At 39.2% G+C, this 15,390-nt stretch overlaps 1 protein-coding gene across 2 annotated transcripts in view; it reads right to left on the reverse strand.

Annotated features, from left to right (window-relative positions):
• Window positions 1–281: 281 nt before the first annotated feature.
• The window catches only part of LOC132271302 (uncharacterized), a 34,323-nt gene continuing 19,214 nt past the window's right edge, over window positions 282–15,390 (reverse strand). For both annotated transcript variants that reach the window (XR_009469693.1, XM_059772641.1), the window contains exon 9: window positions 282–532. Coding sequence is in view for 1 of the 2 variants with exons in the window: in XM_059772641.1 (XP_059628624.1) it covers window positions 526–532 (7 nt within the window). In the remaining variant the exon portion in view is untranslated. The remainder of the gene's footprint in view (window positions 533–15,390) is intronic.

The raw sequence follows: 15,390 nt of genomic DNA on the forward strand, positions 1-15,390 counted from the left end.
AATTTGTTTACATTTGGTACCTAAGAATATCATCACAAATTCATCTCTTTGACCAAGGATAATTTGGAACTTTAAGAGCTTGTGCTTCAATTTAGATAATTAATAGGACAGCAGGTACAATCATATTTGGAAAGCAATGGACTGATCTTCTATTGCATGCACAGGAAGTTCGCATGGCATTACACCAACTAGGGTAAATTTGCCAGTTTCCGACACCTCCTAGAAGGATCGTCTGAAATATTTTCCAGCTGGTCTGTATCACACATGGTAGCAGATCATTGTTTTTCTTTTCAAATTTTATTTTGTTCCCATAAGAACATTCAATTAACTACTTCGGGAGGGGTAGAGGATATTGTTGGGCTACAAGCCTACAATCCTTGCATACAAGTATATTCACTTAATTTTTTCTCCTCAATATGGAGTTATTCTATTTAATATATACACCATTGCATTGTCATATACAGTCAAGGAATAGGAGGATCTTGAGCGAAGAAGTCTCCCTTGCTATTTACACTTGGTATAACACTATAACCTGCATAACAAAAACCAAATATTAACAGTCATACCTTAAATTAAAATTTTAAACTAAGAATATGGTAAATGAACCTAAGCTAAGAAGAAGAAAAAAATAAAATAAATTGAAATTAAACTAAGAAAATTAAAAGGTGAAACTAAGAATATTGTAAATGAAACTAAACTAAGAATATGTTTATAACAGATAGTAAGAACCCTTCTCTATGGATACAGTGAGTGCAGACCTATATTTTGAAAGGAAGGAGCATTGCTTATAAAATAAATAAAAAAAGGAAATAGAAAATTCAAAATCAAGATCAAGAGCGAATATGGTCTTGGTGTTTGAGAAAGATCATAGATTGAGAGACACTGCTAGGAACCACATTAAACATATTGTAGTGGATGGAAGAAATACTTATTTATGGTTTAATACATGCTCTCGATGCTATTGGGAGACCTGTTTCAGATCAGAACAAGGTCTTCTGGCTTTTAAGTGTGCTCGGCCCCAAGTACGAGTCCTTCTCTACTACTATGTTAAAGCCCCCCGTTCCTTCCTATGCTGACTTGATCCCATTCCTAGTCATGAGCTAAGAAGTAAGGGGCATAATGATGAAGCGGCAGATCACACCATGGCCTTTATTTCTTAGAAAACTGGAAATCATAACACAAAGTACTCACCAACGAGAAATTGATGACAAGAGCAAATTCACAAGACAAGACAAAAATACTAGGCAAGGACGTTCAAAAAATTCTACTATCGTGTCAATAGGCCTAAGCAAATCCTAAACTATATAGGAAATTAAATCAATGGAAACTTTCCTAAAACAAACACAAAGCTAATAGGGAAATTAAAACAATGAAAACTTTCCTAAAATAGACACTAAACTATTAGGACATTAAAACAACGAAAACTTTCCTAAAACAGAAAATAGAAACTAGAAAATGCTATTCCCGAGAACTGTCCATGATTCATGTACTACATCAGGCTCCCCTTTCTTTAAAAGAGCTCGCCCTCGAATTCAACACTGGTAGAGGTGCCGGCACATGATATGCAGTTAGTCTTTCACGTTAAAAGTGCTAGATAGGCTTTATCATTGATGCGCTTCAAAATAGCACATGATCCAACGGCATCACAAGCCACTCGTACAGGCCATCCTTCGTTTTGAAGGCCATCTTCCACTCATCTCCCAGTCGAACCCGAATCTGATGGTACCCACTATTTAAGTCTAGTTTGGTAAACACAGAAGAACCTGCCAAACTATCAAGCATATCATCTAATCGAGGAATTGGAAATCGACACTTGATAGTGATTTTATTAATTGTTCAACTGTCCACACACATCCTGCCAACTCCCATCTTTCTTCGGTATTAATAAGTAAGGCAGGCACCACACACAGATTCATGCTTTCCTGAATAAACCCCTTTTTAAGCAAATCATGAACCTGCTCTTGTAAAATAGCATGCTCTCTCGGGCTCATTCTGCAATGGGAAAGGTTAGGTAAGCGAGAACCCGGAACAAAATCGATATGGTGTTGAATATTCTGCAAGGGTGGAAGTTAATTCTGTAAATCTGGAGTCAGAATTGAATTAAATTCAGTAACTAAAGGCTGCAACTTAGTTGGAACATTAGTTGGAGGGACATCTTCCCTTTTTACAACAAAAGCATAAACAGTATACATCTCTGTAGCCTCAGCATCTAAATCTGAAACCACTATGAACGCCTGACCCTCTAAGCTGGGAACCTTAGGTTGCCTATCTCTGTTCATAGGTACCAAGGTCACCTTAACCCCATCTTTTACAAAAGTAAAAGTATTCTGTCGACCACTATGGATAGAATTAACATCATACTACCAAGGCCGACCCAAAAGCATATGGCACGCGATCATGTCTACTACATCACATGTTACCTTATCCTTATATGTCTTACCAATTGAAAAAGGAATTCGGCATCGTTCAATCACTTTGATCTCACCCACATCAGTAATCCAACCTAACCAATGGGCAGTGGCCCAGCGGTATCAAGCCTCTACTTTTCAAAGGAAGGTCAGGAATTCAAGTCTCAGTGGAGGCATATATGGGTGTGTGAGTACTAACTAAGAAAAAAATAAAATAAAATAATCCAACCTATTTTGTACGGGTTCAGGTGCTTTTACGTGAAGCTTCTGAACAGTCTTTTTGGACACTACATTTTCAATACTGCCCCCAACAATAATTAAATCACAAACTCGTTGATTCAAAGTACATCGAGTACGAAAGATATTATGCCGCTAAGACTCAAGCTCCTGTTTGGGGGTATACAGAATACGACACACCACCAAAGATATTCGCTCATCTGCCTCTACTACTTCCTCGCCTTGATATTCTTCTATACCTGTTTAGGCCCCATACCCAACATTCTCATCGACACCAGTTTGCTCTTCATTAGTGGCAAGGCAGCAACACGACGTTTCAGACAGTTATTGGAACTATTGAAAAGCATAAAATGGAAGCGAAGAGAAATTAAACGAGTAGAACACAGATATTACGTGGTTCAGCCACTAGGGCCTACATCCATGGTACAAAGAGCCCAAAGGGCTACATTTTTATTATTTAGATCTATTTTGTTTCAGTACAAAGAGCCTATATATAGGCATGGTAAAGATAAGAATATGGAAGGTGTACAATAGTCAAAGGAGGCACCGTGATTAGTGGAGGATTTTGCTCCATCGTTATATAGAAATATTTATATATTTCAACACTCACCCTCAAGTTGGAGAATGAATATCATGAATGCCCAACTTACTAAAGAAACGCCTTGAAATATGATGAAAAGGTATCCGGAACTAAGCCGAGAAAGAGTTGGAACAACGCCCAGAAATGGCCTGAACGGCACCCGAAAATGGCCGGAACTACGCCGGGAAAGGAATGTGAAGACATAGAGAATAAGCTCCATGATAATAATTTCAATACTCCCCCTCAAATTCTAGATGGGATTACTAGAACAACTTGGCTCTGATACCATGTTGAAAAGCATAAAATGGAAGTAAAGAGAAATTAAACGACTGAAACACACAGATATTACGTGGTTCAGCCACTAGGGCCCACATCCACGGCACAAAGAGCCCAAAGGGCTACATTTTTATTATTCAGATCTATTTTGTTTCAATACAAAGAGCCTATATATAGGCATGGTAAAAATAAGAATATGGAAGGTGTTCAATAGCCAAAGGAGGCACTATGATTGGTGGAGGATTTTGCTCCACCGTTATATAGAAATATTTATATATTTCAACAGGAACGATGCCTAGGCTCGAGGCACCGAAAACACTTTCCTGAAAGTGGTGGAGCATATGAATTTGTAGCGGTGTCCTCTGATTATTACTACTCGTAGTTTGCCGAGGCTGATTACTAGTGCCACCCATTTCCCAAGTCGTGACTGAGTGTTGATTGATGGTCGGAGATGGTAGTGGTTTATTGGAATCAGTTTGCCGTGTACAAGTAGGGTGCCCAAAATTCTGGGTTTCCACTCGAGTGGCCAACTCAACTGCAGCATCAAAAGTGAAAGGCGCTTGCAACGTCACTCTATCTTGAATAGCTAGCCGCAAACCATTATTGAACCGTGCAACTTGTTGTGCTTCAGTCTCTAACAAATCGTTGCGAGATGATAAGCGATAAAATTCTTCAGCATAATCACGAACTGAACGATTTCCCTAGCGACAATTTTGGTATTGTTGAAATAAAATCTAATCATAATTAGCCGGTAAAAATCGATTCTTCATTAATTGTTTCATCCGAGACCATAATTTAATCAGATTTTTCAACTGTCAGGTTCGAGAACATTGTAACTGATCCCACCATGCAGAAGCACCAATCTTAAGACGATAGGAGACCAGTTTTACCTTCTTTTCCTCTGCGATACCCACATATAATAAAAAAATTGTCAACTTCCAAAAGCCAGTCCAGAAACCCTTCGATATCAAGTTCACCATTAAAAGACGAAAGGTCAATTTTCATCCGAAAATCTCGCTGATTTGTTTTGACCCCGTGATCTCCATGCGCTAAAACGATACCTTCAATCTTGTCATCACTTGAATCAGACCAAACCTCTTGCTGAAACTGGCGCTGATTATTAGCACGTTGAAGATGACCACGTTGATTTCCAACCCTTGGTTGTGGCTGATTCACACCATTAGGTTGGTCCTGATCATGCCTATTACTAACTTGGACACAATTCATGGCTTTAGTTAGACGTTCAATTGCCGTCTGAATCTCTTGTTTGAGTTCCTGACGCAATTGTTGGAATTCTTGAATAGTCACCGCACGTTCTCCCAGATCACCGTCCATGGAGAATGGCTTTAATACCAACTTGATGCAGCAAGCAAAATAATTAAGACTAGCAACGTATTCTTTAAATACTCAAATCCACGAGAAGAATTTGAGAAAAGCTTTATTAATAAAAGAGTTTTTTTGTTCCTAAACTACTACCATAGATTGTATTTATAGGCCTAAGCAAATCCTAAACTATATAGGAAATTAAATCAATGAAAACTTTCCTAAAACAAACACAAAGCTAATAGGGAAATTAAAACAATGAAAACTTTCCCAAAACATACACTAAACTATTAGGAAATTAAAACAACAAAAACTTAGAAAATAGAAACTAGAAAACACTATTCCCGAGCACTGTTCATGTCTGCCCATTCATGTACTACATCAGAATTCTATACCTTTAAGGGACATTTTATTGGTCCCTAATACTGCGAAAAATCTGTTATCTGTTTCTCAGTTGACTTCTGATTATCCTTGCACTTTTGAGTTTAACGCTAATGGGTTTGTTATTAAGGACATGACAATGGGAAAGATACTAGCACCCGGAACTAAGAAGGTATGCACTAAATAAATCTCAGAATAAAGCAACTGCTCTTTTCTTAAATCATTTTCAAGCTGCGGATGAAGATGTTTGGCACAACAGATTTGGTCATCCACAAGATCGAGTTTTGAAGTATTTGAAGTCTAGTAATCAGATTTTGATAACTGAGAAGGAATATAGATTATGCACTAGTTGTCAGCTTAGTAAAAGTTCCAAGTTGCCTTTTTGTCCTTCAAATGACAAGCCGTTAGAATCACTTAATAAAATTACTTATGATTTATGGGGTCCATCTCCTTCATTCTCTACACAAGGTTTTTATATTATGTTGTGTTCATTGATGACTTTTCTCGATACTGTTGGTTCTGTCCTTTAAAAATGAAAGTGATTTTTTATGCCTTGAATAAACTTGAACCGTGGTTTTTACCTCGTGTTTTTCCAGGATATAGTGATAAACATAAAGGTTATCAGTACTTACATTCACCATGTGGCAAATTCTACATTTTTCGCCATGAGGTCTTTGATGAAAACTCTTTCCTTTTGCCGCTACTCATAATTTTGGTGAAGAACAGGTACTTGTTGATCCATTTGATCTTAGTCAATGGGAAGATCCTTGTGATGGCAGTCCTGACTTGTGCACGTCAACACCTGATCTTCAAGAACAACGGAGATTTTTTAACATGATGCAGCTGAACCGGATCCAACACTTCTTCATAACGGCAATCCTCATTCTACCACTTCTTCGCTGGACACTTCTTCTATGGAATATGTTGAAATATCTATATTATTATTATTATTATTATTAGCTATTGGGTAAATTACACAGAATTGACCCTTTAATTGGGTAAATATGAGGTTAGGTCATATTTCAGCTAGATGAAGATTTTGGTTTTAACTTTCACTTACACCCCAATCATGCGAATTGACCCTTTTACCAAAATTATGTAATCTTAAATGACAAAAGACGCCCTAGCCTTACCCCACACCACCGCCACCATCTCTGGCTCCCCAACCATAACCACTACCATTCCCAACTCCACATCCACCACTACATACCCGCCTACATCCACCACCACATATCCCAAACTACTGTCGAAATGGACGTCAATGGCAAAGAATCGAAGGCGAAGTCGATTGCGGAAGACTACGCTAAAGACCAAGTTGATGTCAGCGGCGGGTGTCAGTTACAACCTCTACGGTGTCGCAATCAATATATCTCGGTGGCGGGACGCCGGATTACAGGCTTACAGCCTCGACGGCATCGTAATCGGCGGCGAAAATCCGTGTCTTGTGCTTCTACGGGAGGGTCGGACCCAGCCCTTGTAAGCCCAACATTGCACTGTTGATCACCACTGTCGAGGCCAGAATCCTCGATCGTGACTTTCTAGTGTACGTAAGCCTCGATGGCATCGTAATAGGCCGCGAAAATCCGCGTCTTGTGATCCTAGTGAAGCCTTAAGTAGCGAAACCCAATTCATCTCCAGCGACGAACGACAGAACAGAACTGTCCCAGTTCCGACGAGCTCCAAGTGTCAGCAAAACCAAACTCAATTCCAGCGAGCTCCAAGTAGCAAAACCCAGTTCATATTGGCATGTTCCCAAGCGACTACAAAGCAACGGCGAGCTCCTAGTGTCGGCGTCTAGTCAGAGCAATCAGTGATGACGGTGTCAGAGCTCCGTTTTAGGTCTTAGGTTCTCTGTGGTGGAAGCTATGTTGTGGCAAGGACGAAAGTGAAGGCTTGGTGGTGGTTGTGGGTGGTGTCAATTTGTTTTTCGGAAGGTAATTATTTAGCCTGATTTGGTGTCAATTTGGTGGTGGTGGTTGTGTGTGTGGTGTTGGGGGCGGGGGGTTGATGAATGTGGCTGTGGGTGGTGGAGTTTGGTGTAAAAAACAGTGTCGTGGTGGTGGAAAAAAAAAAACCTAAATCGAAGAAGGAAGAGAAAGATTGAGGAGAGAGAGAAAATAAGACAAATTTGACAATTTGAGACACCAAAGATCTTTGCCGCCCTTCTCTGCAATTGCCCTTCTCTCTCTTTAAAACTCTCCTACTGTCTGGGAAAAATTCAACAATCAAGTTCCTCAACCACACTCTCTATCTAGCTCATTGTCTTTGTATTCCTTGTGCGGTCTGTCTTTTGTGTGTAATATATATATATACACACACACACATATATATATTGTATATACCAACATCATCCGAATTCGAAATAGGCATGGGGTAGCAGGGAAGAACAACAATTATCGAGTACTTCTTTTGTTTGCTTGTCTTCAACTCTGACGACGACGACGATGAAAAGGACGCCAGGGGTGGAATTAGGGTTAGGCTTTTTGAGGCGGAGGAAGGTGGCGGAGGAGGATGAGGGAGAAGGGAGAGAGAAAGGTGAAAAAGAAAGGTAGAGAGAGAAAGAGGAAGGTTCATGACATGGAGGCGGGGGGCGGTGGTGATTGTGATAGGGGTAGTTTGGTCACAAAAATAGTCAATATGAGGTAAAAGGGTAGTATAGTCATTTAACACCTCAAAAGTACTCTTGACTCCATCAAAAATTAACCTTTGGGGTATAAGTGAAATGTTAAACTACTAATTCAAATATAAGTGAAATTTAAAACCAAAATGTTAATCTAGGTGAAATATAACCTAACCACAGGGGTCTGAGTGTACCCTTAGCTATTTTTAGCCTTTTATTAGGTGTTTTATGTAAGATTCTTATAATCAAGGGATCACGTAAATAAGATTCCCGTAATCATGGGATCACGTAGATAGGATCCCCATAATCATGGAATCACGTAGATTTTGTCATATTTCCTGTTTTTCTTTGATTTGGTTTCCTTCTTTGTACCTTATTCTTGTATATAAATATAGTTCCTGACTCTCGGTTTGAGTAAGCCAAAACCCAAAAACTCTTCTTTTTGGTATCAGAGCAAAGCAAAAAACCTTCGCCACCTCATCTTCCTTCCCTAATGCCGCCACCTTCTCTCTCCTCCCTCCTCTTTCTCTCACCTTCGGCACACCTCCATCTCCTCCCAGCCCTCGACTCCTTTTTTAGGAGAATTCCCTTAGGTTTTTAATAACCTCAGGGTCCTCCTGGTTTTTTTTTTCCTTTGTGGGCTGCCGGTGTTTGTTCGGCAGCATATTTGGAGGAAAGCGCCAATTTTTCCGGCCTTGTTTTTCTCTTTCCTCCCTCTTTGATGTATGGACCAGCCTTATTTTGGTACTATGAGTGATTCTAGTAGCCAAAATGATACTTTATCTTCGGCATAGCATACTCTAGCGCAGCGGGTTACTAGTGTGCTCTTAAATGGGCGCAACTTTGTATCTTGGTCCCGTTCTCTTCAACTTTATATTGGAGGGAAAGGGAAAACTGGTTGGCTTTTGGGTCTCGTCAAGGAACCAGATAAGACGGATACTAAATATATTGAATGGGATGCATCATTCTGGGTTGGATCTTCAACCCAATGGAGGAGCGTATCTATAATATGTTCATGTTTCACACTTCCGTTTTTTCATCTGTGGCAAGCCCTTAACAAGATGTATGCCCACTCCCGCAATGACGCTTGTATCTTTGGAATTTATGAGGAATTTCTCATGCATCTCAGGAGACACTCAAGTTGTCAGTATGAGAGTATCACTACAAAAAACTGTCCCTAAAGACATTATTTTTTGGCATAATGCATAAGTTACTGTCTCTAAAGCCCAAAAAAAATTCACCCCAAAAATTTTGGGGGCGGGAAATATAGCGCCAAGTGATTTTATGGAAATGTGAATTTTTTTGTAATAAAAATAAAATTTAAAAATGCCTTTGGGGACAGTAAATTTTCCGTCCATGATTCACTAATAGTCATCAAGTAATGCTACCTTCATAAACGACGTAGTTTTTTACTGTTCAAGTATATATAACCCTATCTAGACATCTCTGCTCTCTCTCTCTCAAGTTGAAGATGTACAATGCCCTACCTTTATCTCTCTACTCTCACGATGTCGTTCTTTGTATTCAATATCAGATCGAAGTTCAATTTTGCTTTTTTTTTTCCCAATTGAACCCTCAATATCTCACTCTCACTCAGGTCAATCTTTCACTCAGAAAGTGAGATTGAAACATCGATGGTAGCTTGTTCAATCTTAGAAACATCGATGGCCTCTCGCGACAAGAAACCTTCAAAACCCTCAACCAGCCAAGCCGGTGGAATCCTAACCCTCTCCGATTTGAACTAGCCTTCAGGCCACGACTCCGACGACAGCGACTCAGATGCCCCTCAAGAGTACTACACTGGTGGCAAGAAGAGGTCTAATTCTTTTAACCCTATTTTCTTCACCATTCTTTCTCATTTTCCTTTCATTTCCATTGAGAATCAAATCTCGCGTAACAATTTCGATAATTTATTGATCAATTGCGGTTTAATTTGGTTGCTGATAAATTTGGGGGTAAGAAATGAATAGGTGGATTCTTCTGTAGAATTTTAAGGGTTGAATTAGAAATCGAATTCGTTCTTACTTATTAAACAATTTGATGTAACAATCTTGACATATTTTTTTTTTATTTTTACATTTCAATTATGTGTTTTAGGACTATATTGATTCTACAGTACATTTGGCAAGAAAGTTATAAGCTTCATTTTAGTTCGTTTAAGGACATCCTTAAATTACCCTTTTTTATTATTATGATCTATAGGACTCTATTGATTCTATAAGATGTTTGGCTAGAAAGTTATAAGCTTCATTATGGACATCCTTAGATTTGGGGTATTATTGCTGTTTGAATAAACCCCAAAAGAATGTTTGCAGTACTTGTTTTGGCCTTTTTGGGCTCTATGATCGGTGTTGGTGACAAGACTGTGTTTTTAGGTTTAGATGAGAAATTTTGATCCGGACATACCCTTTTTCTTTACTTAAGTCTTTTAATTTTGCATAATTTACATCACTTTTTGTTTTCGCTCCTTCAGCCATCATACATCATGACAATCATGGCATGTGTCAATACCCCTTTGTTGAGTTGTTAATACCTGTGATATCCATGTTGGTTGTTTTATCATCTTCTTTGTTAAAAATTAATTATCCCATGATCAGTAGTTTTTTTTGGCCTTATTGCTCATAACAAACTTTCATTGGCCAACAGCATATTCAGTACATCAATATAGTAATTGGCAATGCTTTAATTGTCTTCTAGTGAGCTTATTGTAGTTACAATGTTACAGTCATAATCTATATGCTAATTCTCTCATATATGCACATATATGTACTGTATATATAATTATATGTATCCAGGAATCCTAAGAATAAGATGTTTCGGAGCAGGAGGGGTACCTAAGAATACAAACTTTTGTCTTCTCCATTAGAAAGTCAATATTTATTTCATCAGCATGTTTGTTGATTTGCTCTTATCAAATTTGATATTCTTATTTGGTTGTATTGACTGCATTCAAACTGCTTTGAAACAAAATATAGAGTGAAGCAAAGGATGGTCTGATGCTGGGAAAACACAACAAGAGATGCCAGTGCAAGAGATCAGCATGCCTGAAGAGGTATTGTGAATGCTTCCAAGCTAACATCCCCTGCTCTGAAAACTGTAAATGCAAGAATTTTGAAGGATGCAAAGAGCGGTGGGTGTTTTATAATGGGAACAATACCAATTCCACAGCCTGCATCCAGCAGACAAATGCTGCCATAGCTGGTGCTTTAGGGTTCTCTAGTTATAGTTCTCTCAACAATCCAGGAAGAGAAAAGATCAGGGCAACTTTTTCGGTTCAATTAGTGAGGATCCTTGCAGGCTTGCACAATATCAACAGGTACTACATACTTAAGATCCTCATTGAAACTTTAAAAAAACATATTTAGCTGTTTATTTGGTAAAAACATTCATTACCGCAAGTAAAATTTCACATTACACCAGATGGGATAGTTTTTCCTATATCAGTTGTCAATTGAACGGGGTTCATTGCTTGGTCCAATAGTTGATTTGAACTGACAAGCGTGAGGGTGTGGTTTGAGTCCTAGAGCAGCCACTTTGTGATAAATAATGGACAATGTTAGGTCTGTCTCTAATCTCTCTCTCCCAACACCCCGCTTAGGCGGGGTATACACTGGATCATGCAGTTATCAGTTGTCTCTGTATCAGTATAAGTGGCTGCATATTCAAATGCTCTCCAGAATTTTTTTTTTTTTTTTTTGATAAGTAAAAATATATTAGAAAAGCATTCAAAAGAGGAACGCGTCCCTAATACACAAAACGAAAAATGGACCTAAGGACCAATAGAATCCAATAGATCAAATAAGTCATCAATTGAGGAGCAAACACTTCCTCTTACATAACAGAAAAGAGAACAAAGAATATGAATTTTTAAATTTGCTAGACGATTCCTTTCCTTCAAAATTTCTATTATTTCTCTCTCTCCATATGCACCACCAAACACAGTGTGGAACTATCCTCCAATAATCATGGGCATGACCTTTGACTGGGCATCTTCTCCATGCATTGATCAGTTGAATGGCGTGATTAGGCATTACCCAATGAAAGCCAAAAATGCTGAAGATGAGATTCCAACAATCGTACGCCACCGGACGATGCATAAGAATGTGATCCACGGACTCACCGTTAGTTTTACATAGACAACACCAGTTAACAATGATGTTACCTCTCTTTCTCAAATTATCCAACGTCAAAATTTTTCCCCAGGTGGCAGTCCAAACAAAGAATGCGACTCTAAGTGGAGCTTTAGAGCGCCAAATAGACTTCCATGGGAAATCGTGACCAACGAAATTGGACAAGCACAAGAACATGGATCGGACACCATATCTACCATAAGTTGAAGGGACCCACAAAATATCGTCACAGCCTCTGCCTACATTTTTCTGACTGTACAACAGTTCCAAAAAAACGCATACTTCTTCCATCTCCCAATCCTAAAAAGAACGCCTAAAACGTACATCCTACGTAACCCCACTACTATCAAGATGATAATAGTCAACTACATGAGCGTGCTTATTTTAACTGTAGAGTCTAGGAAAGGAATGAGACAACAACTGATCCCCACACCACAAATCTTCCCAAAATCGAACATGCCTACCATCACGAACCTTGAATCTAATGTGAGACGAAAAAACATCCCAACCCTTCCGAATGGATTTCCACGCACCAACACCTCCCGTAACAGTAACTGGACGGGAGGACCAGCCCCCACTCTCCTCCCCAAAATGACACGAGACAACCCTTCTCCATTGGGGATGACGTTCCCTACCGAATCTCCATAACCACTTTCCCAACAAATCTCTATTAAAAGGGACTAGCTTTCGAATGCCTAAACCGCCTACTTTCAAAGGTTTGTGTTCAGATTCATAAGAGAGAGAAAGAGGTAATATGTATTCTATATATCTCTTGTATATATTTCACACACCAACCCTTAAGCCTACAGTGGCTTTTATAAAGGGAAAACAAACAACCCTAATTAAATAAGGTTACCTAATTTATACAATGATCCTAACAACTATGGGTAATAACATAATGACCCAACATAAATATATATATACATAAACATTCTAACACTCCCCCTCAAGCTGGAGAATATATATCAAATAATCCGAGCTTGGAACAGATAGTCCTTAACCGGTTATGACCCAATGCTTTGGTAAACATGTCAGCTAGTTGATCTTCAGACTTCACAAATGGAGTAGAAATGCTCCCACTTAATATTCTTTCCGGAATGAAGTGACAATCAACCTCAATATGTTTGGTCCTCTCATGAAACACAGGATTCGATGCAATATGAATAGCTGCTTGATTATCACAGAATAATGGAGTAGGAGCTTCAACTGTTAACCCAAGTTCTTTCAAAAAATGTTGTATCCATGTCAACTCACTAGTGGTATGGGCCATTGCCCGATACTCAGCTTCAGCACTGGATCGAGCTACCACCGTTTGCTTTTTACTTTTCCATGTAACAAGATTTCCTCCCACAAATGTGCAGTAGCCTGTAGTAGATCTCCTATCTGAAGGAGAACCAGCCCAGTCAGCATCTGTAAAACCTTCCACCCTGAGATAACCATTTGATTTATATAGTAACCCAAAACCTGGAGCTTGCTTGAGATATCGGATAATCCGAAGAAAAAGCAATCCAATGTGGCATTCTAGGAGCTCCCATGAACTGACTTACAACACTAACTGCATATGAAATATTAGGTCAAGTGATAGTGAGATAAATTAATTTCCCAACAAGGCGACGAAATTTGCCCGGGTCAATAAATAGATCACCCTCATCAGACACAAGTTTTGTATTGGAATCCATAGGAGCATCAACCAGACGACCACCTAACATACCCGTGTCTTCTAGTAAGTCCAACACATATTTGCATTGAGATAAACTTATACCCTTCTTGGATCTAGCAACTTCAATACCCAAGAAGTACCTAAGTTTACCCAAGTCTTTAGTGTGGAATCGATTTTGCAGAAACAACTTCAACTTAGCAATGCCTTCAGAATCATCACCTGTAATCACAATATCATCAACATATACCACAAGAAAAATGAAACCAGCTTTAGTGCGAAGGTGAAATACCGAATGATCGGTCTGGCATCTGTTAAGGCCAAATTCCAATGCCGCCTCAGAGAATTTGCCAAACCAAGCCCGTGGAGATTGTTTCAATCCATACAGGGCCTTTTTAAGGCGACAAACAGTGTGACGATACTCCCCCTGAGCAACAAACCCAGGTGGTTGCTCCATATAAACTTCTTCAACCAAGTTACCATGTAAGAAGGCATTTTTGACATCCAATTGAAATAACGGCCAGTTACAATTGGCAGCAATGGAAATAAGTACCTGAATAGAAGAAATCTTAGCAACAGGGGAAAAAGTCTCATCATAATCAACACCATAAGTCTGAGTGTACCCCTTTGCCACTAGACGAGCCTTCAACCGCTCAATAGACCCATCGTGAAGGTATTTAACTATATAGACCCACTTACAACCAACCGTTTTGGAGCCCGGAGGTAAAGGAATAAGATCCCATGTGCGATTACAGTGAAGGGCATCCATTTCATCTACCATGGCTTGTCGCCAACCCGAATTAGAGAGAGCATCCTACAAAGTCTTGGGAACAAAAGTAGCAGACACTCGGGATAAAAAAACAAGATAAAGAGGATGAAATATGACGGTAGGAGAAAAAGTTAGAAATGGGATGTGCAGTAACACATGACCGAATACCTTTACGGAGAGCAATAGGCAAATCATCAGGTAAAGGCGTCAGATCCGAAGACTCTGAAAGAGATAGAGGGAGCGAAGTAGGCGGTTGAGGTTGTCGAGTATAAACCTGCAATGGGACAACAGAGCGAGGAGGTGCGGATGCAGGAAACAGAGAGGGAACCACTGGTATAGGTGGCTCAACAGTAATATCAAGAGGAGTAGTAGAATCAGAAAAATAAGGGAGAGACTCAGAAAATGTGACATCAGCACTAGTGAAATAACGTTGAAAATAAGGACTGTAACAACAATAGCCCTTCTGAGTGCGAGAATACCCAAGAAAAACACACTTAGTGGCACGAGGGTCGAGTTTATCAAGACCGGGTCCAAGGTTATGGACATAAGACACACATCCAAAGACCCGCGGAGTAAGATTAAACGAAGCGGAGTTGGACAATATAACAGAATGAGGAGATTTACCTTTTAACATTTACGAGGGCATCCGATTAATAAGATGACATGCTGTAAGAACAGCATCACTCCAAAACCGTTTGGGAACATGCATATGAAATAAAAGGGCACGACAGACTTCTAGGAGATGACGATTTTTACATTCAGCTACTCCATTTTGTTGCGAAGTATAAGTACAAGATGATTGATGAATGATGCCTTTAGCATGAAAATAAGTCTCAAAAGGATACGAAAAATATTCTTTGGCATTGTCAGAACGTAAAACTTGTATGGAACACCCAAATTGAGTTTTTATTTCTTTGCGAAATATTTGGAAAATAAAGAACAACTCAGAACGATTTTTCATTAAAAACAACCAAGCCATCCGAGAATGATCATCCACAAAAGTCACAAA

This window comes from Cornus florida, unplaced genomic scaffold, assembly GCF_030987335.1.
Source record: "Cornus florida cultivar Cherokee Brave unplaced genomic scaffold, ASM3098733v1 CherokeeBrave_3.0.0_Hap2_Chr08, whole genome shotgun sequence".
In the NCBI taxonomy this organism is placed as follows: Eukaryota; Viridiplantae; Streptophyta; class Magnoliopsida; order Cornales; family Cornaceae; genus Cornus; species Cornus florida.